At 41.7% G+C, this 6,624-nt stretch overlaps 1 protein-coding gene across 1 annotated transcript; it reads left to right on the top strand.

Annotated features, from left to right (window-relative positions):
* Positions 1-4,069: 4,069 nt before the first annotated feature.
* LOC311365210 (trypsin-3-like) lies at positions 4,070-6,581 on the top strand (the record flags this gene model as incomplete). Its single annotated transcript, XM_084484733.1, has 5 exons — positions 4,070-4,109; positions 4,920-5,070; positions 5,380-5,633; positions 6,096-6,232; positions 6,432-6,581. 5 exons carry the CDS (start codon positions 4,070-4,072, stop codon positions 6,579-6,581), a joined length of 732 nt encoding a protein of 243 aa, XP_084340859.1.
* Positions 6,582-6,624: the final 43 nt, after the last annotated feature.

Raw genomic sequence — 6,624 nt, 5'->3', positions numbered from 1 at the left:
AAAAGGAGAAACTGGTATGCTAAGCATTTGGCAACCAGATTAAAAATAAATACCCTTTTATCCCAAAATATTAAATGGACACAAGCAAAATTATGCTTTTTAAAGATAAAGTCAGAAAATATCCTCACAGTTGCTAAGGAATTTTACTTTTTAATGTTATTTCATTAAGTCAAGACTGTGTGGTGATTAAACTGAAATTGAAATGCTCCTCACTCTTCTATTCTATGCCCTAGTGGGTGCCGCAAAATGTAGTAACAGCCATAATCTTTGTATGTATGGATTTAGGATCAGGAGTCCCAACTTTTTTCAATCACTCAATCAATCAATCAATCAAGCCATCAAGCCATCATTTTATTCGCAATACATTTTCACTAAAGAACTTTATATCTGGAAGAAAGTAAATCAATAACAATAAGAAGAGAAACAATAGTTTTTCTGGCATTCAAAAAATGAACAGAGGACCACAGGGCTAGCATTTATTCTGAGAACTTCACTCTACAATGATAACTATGGTTTACTTCTTTGATTTATTCTATGTCAGTCTTAGAAGTTCTGACATGTGCACTTGCACAGACGTGTGCACTTTAACTTCGCCTTCATGCACTTGCACCGAGAACTGGCAGGTTGACTTGTACAAGTACTTGTACAACCGCACTTCACATCTAGTTGGAATACGTCTTTGGCAAGTGGTAGCGTAGTCCAAATGGGAAGAAGTTTGCTGTTCTCTTCTTTCCATCCATGGTCAGTGAGGTTGTTGACAGGCATTGTTGACCTAAATGAATGAATAAATAAATGCATGATTTTTTTTGTGATTATATAGTACAATACTCAAATCCATACAGGTGCATACTTACATGTGGGCTGTCGTCCAGATGCTTGCTTGGAAGACACTCCTTTTGAGATGTAGATCCAAAGCATCAATTGTTGGGATTCTTTCAACATCCCTCGTCTTCTGTGAGAATAGCCTCATTCGAAGAAGATCAACATAATTTTCCTCATTTGATTCACTGGAGTACAGCCTACAGACAAAGTGTATTGCAACTTCTTTCAGCCTTGGAGAGGTTTGGAATGGAGTCTCAACGATAGTTGCGAACTCCTCTGTCAAGTGTGGATCAATTTGCAGCAGGATCGCTTACCCCTGAACTTGAAAGAAGATGTGCTGTCTGATCCAGTGAATGCGTGGAAGCCATGGCTTTACATGTTTCTGTGCCCAGTTTTGTGGCGAGAGTGTTCAGGGAGATCATAATTGATGTCTTTCCAGTTTTGAAGGAGATCCAGATTTCTGCAGTTGCATTCAAAGCCTTGATATGATGGAAATTACTCAGCAGGATTACGACAACATCTGTGTCTCCAGTATAGACCATCCCAACTGATGATGTTTGGAGGGCATGGAGAAGATGCACTAGGACACGAGTGTCAGCTTCCTCGTGGTTGCAGCGATCCATTGGAGGACTGTTTCCAGCATGGTGGACGCAATCATCTGCTGTTATGAAGACGTCTTTGTCATCTGGGAACTGTCCATTTGTTACAAGCGCAGTTGACAGGAATGAAAACAGTTCTGTCTTATTATCCTCATTTGCCAGAAATGCCTGCCAATCTCTTGGGACTTTGGCAGTGCCAGAGATGCGTTGTCGGGTGCCTGATCCTCATTTTGTTCCTCCTTTGATTGTCAAAGCACGATACTGGTCCCAGACGATGTCCACTCGTGTTGATCTTTTCAAGTCACGTTGAACTCTTGGGCAGAAGACCTTGTCAAAGTAGGACTCAAAGGTCTTCCCTTGGACAGTCGTGCCAGGCAGTGAATGGATAAGTGCTCCACCATCAATAACAATGAAATCATAAAGATCTGGTGCAACTATCTCCTCATTGTCAGATATACCTCCACTCATAGGATTTACCATGATGTAAAACAACAAATCTGACTTGGTACAGGAGTTGAGGGATCCTTCACATTATAATGCAGGTGGGTATAAAGAAGACTTGTGGCGAAAAAACTCTTCCAAATTCCCACTCCGGCTTTCCAGCACAATGAAAGCTTTCCCATAATGTTGTTCCCATGACATCATGTTCCCATGATGTCTGAAGTGCTGCATTCTCAGTTTAGCTGCTGCCTTCTTGCGTGTTTTCTTCTCATGGAACAACATCAAGTTGTTTCGCTTGATCGGAGCTGTCAGTGGTGTGTCATGTGAGTCCAGCACATTCTTTTTGAAGTTGTTGTACTGCTGTTGTCCCATTGACTCAACTTTAAGGACCGATGCTGCAGTGGCTGCAGACTCGCACACCTCGGTATCTAATGTAACCAGGTCTTTACTGCTCTCCTCAAAGGGATTCCCATTGCTGAGCAACAGCTCCATCAGGTCTTTGGTGTGACGTTGAAAACACTGCTGTGATGCTGATCCTTCCTCATGATGAGGATGACATTCAGAGTCATCACTGTCATTTATAGTGGTAAACTCCTCCAGGACACGGCTGATTTCCTGGGCCAGTCACAATCCAGCGTTCCAACATGTCCGGGTTCTCTGTGAGGCCAATTATGCCACCCACTCCTTTAACCCTTTTGTTGGCTTGCTTGTGTGCTTGGTCAATCGGCATATCTGAAAAACACAGATTGCTGCAAATTACCGTCCAATGTCCCTTTTCAAACTCTGCCCGGATGCTATCTGGGAGACAGTCCATGTCCTTTAAAGACTGGACGCCACCGGGCATAGTTATGATGGTCGAGAGCAAAGAACAGAGGAACAAGCTTCTGCAGGGTTGTGACCATGAGTTTGATCTTCCGTTCGCAATGTGCAGATGGCATAACTCTACCATAACCTTATTTTTCATAAATCACAGTATTATGTATATGGATGAAAGCAGCAAAATAATTAAGAAGTGCAACAATAACAAAAGGCCTGCAAGTTGGGTGCTTCATATCACGTAGGCTATATGCAGCCATATTTGTGTATGGGTATCCTAGCTATCGTTGTGCTATAGGGATATTCTGAACACCAATTTTAAACAACAACAATTACAATAACTTTAAAAATCTTGTTTCATAGCAACTTTGAGGACATTTCCAGACTTTATCTTCAAAAAAAGCACAATTTTGCTTGTGTCCATTTAATATATTGGGCTAAAAGTGTATTTATTTTTAATCTGGTCACCAATGCTTGGCATACCTGTTTCTCCTTTTAATTCTGAACCCATACATACCTCATATGTTAAAATTGGATAATCGAATCAAAAGTTGTAGCAGTTTACATATTTTACGGCGCCCCCCTAGAGGCCATTTGTGTTTGACACTCGGACTCAAATTGTTCTATAGACCCTAAACTTGGAAGTGAAAACCAAACTTTAACACCAATTTAAAATGACTGAGCCTTAAATGACCGCACTATTATAGATAATTTCCTAAAAGCGCTGTGATAAAGACTAAACCTCTGGCTCTTAAATTAGATTCCAGTTTGAACTATTGAGACACATGCTGAATATTTGATCATTCAGAGTTAAAGTAGTCTTGCTCTATAGAATACCCTTTTCAATTATTAGAATTAATCCATTCATATATCGGTGTTTTAGCATACATGTATTAAATGCCCTCCCTGCCAAGAACAATGCCATGAGTAATGTCATACATTTCAAAGATATATATATTTTTCTATAACCACCCACCAGCTAAGATCTTTTATCTGCCATGTGTTCCTCAGCAGCTTAAAATGTTATCAAACAGTACTGAACCAAACAGCTGACCTAAAAGCTGGCTGAGCTGGCTGAAAGTTGCGTCTGTAAAACAGTAATGGGTTCTCCGCCAATGAGATGGGGGACATGACGCTCATGTCAACAGTACATGGAGTGAAATCTTTTGATCAGATACTGTGTACTATGTAGTATCCCTCTGCTTCTATTAATAATACATGGACTGGGGCGTTATCCTTTTAGTTTATCCATATCAGCCAAGGTCATGGCCGCTTATCTCCCACCATATGACTGTTTCCCATAGTAATGTAAGCAGACCATGGCCTGAAGCTGTACATGTATATATACATTAAAATGATTGTTTTGGCAGTCATTGATTCACCAACTAACCATGAAGGCCCTGGTTTTCCTTGCTTTACTCGGAGCAGCACGTAAGAGACAAAACGACTACCTCTTAACATTTTCTTGTTTATCGTCTTTTATTTCCACAGTTTACTTGGGCTGGGTATTGCCAGGTACCTCACAATTCAATTAAATTCCGATTCTTTAGGTCACGATTCGATTCGATATTGATCCAATTGCTTCGATATTGATTCAATAATACGTGCAGATGACAAAAATACCTTAATAATGTGTGGATTATTTGTATTGGTTTAGAACAAAGTGACCCCAAAATGAATTAACCATTTCATTGTGCTTTAATTAGCAAAAAGGGAATACAACATTATATAGTATTGGAATAAAACATTGTATAGTATTGTTCCTGAGCTAAACTTTTTTTTTTTTATAAACAGCATAAAAGTAATAAACATAACATGGACAAACAAAAAAAGTGCATGTAAATTAAGGCATACTCAGTTCTAGATTACAGTGACTGTGAGTGTGCTTTTAAAATAGAAAATGTCCCTCTTATTTTAGGTTGAAATGTAAACACTGTCAAGCTCATAATGTGCTTACTTTTAAAGTAGTGCAATTATAATTAGGCTTAGAAAGTGCCATCGTTTTTGACAACAAAATAACTCACATCGGACTGCTGGGCATAATGAACGACCAGTGAAATATTTAGCTTATTATCATGAACAATTTTTTTTTTTTTTTAAATTATAGATTTCAAAAGAATTCTGAATCGAAATTGAATCGAGACCAAATAAATTGCAGTGCATTGATGAATCGATATTTTTACCCAGCCCTATTGTTTACGTGTGTACGCCTTCACTAAACATCTCACCGTCGTCTGCTAGTGGCTGCGGACGATGACAGGATCGTTGGAGGTAACGAGTGCCCCAGACACTCTGTGCCCTACCAAGCCTCGCTGAACGCCGGGTATCACTTCTGTGGTGGATCCCTCATCTCCAGCCAGTGGGTTGTGTCAGCGGCTCATTGCTACAAGTCGTAAGTCCCCGAACTCCCACCGCAGCGCGCCGGTGAGAACTTAAAAAACAGACCAGCATTTAATGTCTTATGAAAATCTGTTCACTAAAAACGCAGCAGGCGCTATAATACGAAAGAGGTTGTTTTTTACGCATAATTATAAATCAATAATCTGGTTAGTGGTTGGGCCGCCCAGGGATGCCTACAGGTGCTGACACTGGGATGAAACCAGAACCTTTTCCGTCTGGGCGAACCAAAAAAATAAAAAATAAAAGATCAGTTGTTACTAATTTCTCCACCGTTCATCCTTTTACGTCTTCCTGCCGCCAGTCGCATCCAGGTGCGCCTTGGTGAGCACGACCTTACCGTGAACGAGGGCACGGAGCAGTGGATGAACTCGGCCAGGGTGATCAAGCACCCGCAGTACAACGGCAACACCCTGGACAACGACATCATGCTCATCAAGCTCAGCAGCCCCGCCACGCTCAACAGCTACGTCCAGACGGTGGCGCTGCCCTCCCGCTGCCCCGTGGCGGACGAGAACTGCCTGGTGTCCGGCTGGGGAAACATGGCCGCCCCCGGAAGTATGCTTATATTTAGAACTGGAAAGTTGCATGAAATATCCACATAAACAACGAGGTGTCATATGTGCAATTTCATGAGTTATATGCTGGTGTTGTTTATGTTTTGATGTAATTCAAGCGGAAATCCATCCCAAGAAGGGGTTAACACCACACTCATATATGTATTATTGTTGAAAACGATTGTATATTTCAGCGTAAAAAAAAAATTGACTGTAGGATACTACTTGTGAAATAGGAGTAGGCCTACTGTACTATTAATGAGAATTTGATGTGATTTATTGATATTAAGATAATTCCTCCTCTATATAAATGATAACACATTTTTGTGCATGTCTCTTTTGTCTTTAGTTTGCAGATTCAATTTTATTCAACACATAGTTCCCTGAATGAGCTGCAATTCAACACGGTGACCAAGTCTGCGGTTTTCCTTCCCGTTTCCTTTGTTTCCCCTGCAACCTGCAGACAACTTCCCTGATAGGCTGCAGTGTCTGAGACAGCCAATGATTGATGACAGAATCTGCCAGAACGCCTACCCCCACCTGTTCACCCAGAACATGCTCTGCTCTGGATTCATGCACGGAGGAGCCAGCAGCTGCCAGGTAAGCAAGCAAGGCCCAAGATAAGCTGGTGTCGATGGTTCTTATCTACAATCACTCTTTACTCCATTAAAACAATATGTGAACTAGAAAGCAGGAACCAAAATAAACCCTCAATCCATGAAACAATCCATACAGGGGTTTATTTCTCTCTGAATCATCTCATTCTGCTCCGCCCTTCCCCCTACCCCTTTGTGTGTAGGGCGACTCCGGCGGACCCCTGGTGTGTGGCGGTCAGCTGCAGGGAGTGGTCTCCTGGGGGTACGACTGTGCCATGAGGGACCACCCCAGTGTCTACGCGCGTGTGTGTCGCTACAACGGCTGGATCGGTAGTGTGATGAGCAGCAACTAAGCGTCGACTGTGCGCACACTCCAGCACACACAGGCGTGTGTAC

This window comes from Micromesistius poutassou (genome assembly GCF_964030765.1).
Source record: "Micromesistius poutassou genome assembly, chromosome: 20".
In the NCBI taxonomy this organism is placed as follows: Eukaryota; Metazoa; Chordata; class Actinopteri; order Gadiformes; family Gadidae; genus Micromesistius; species Micromesistius poutassou.
This window is presented reverse-complemented; position numbering and strand designations above follow the sequence as displayed.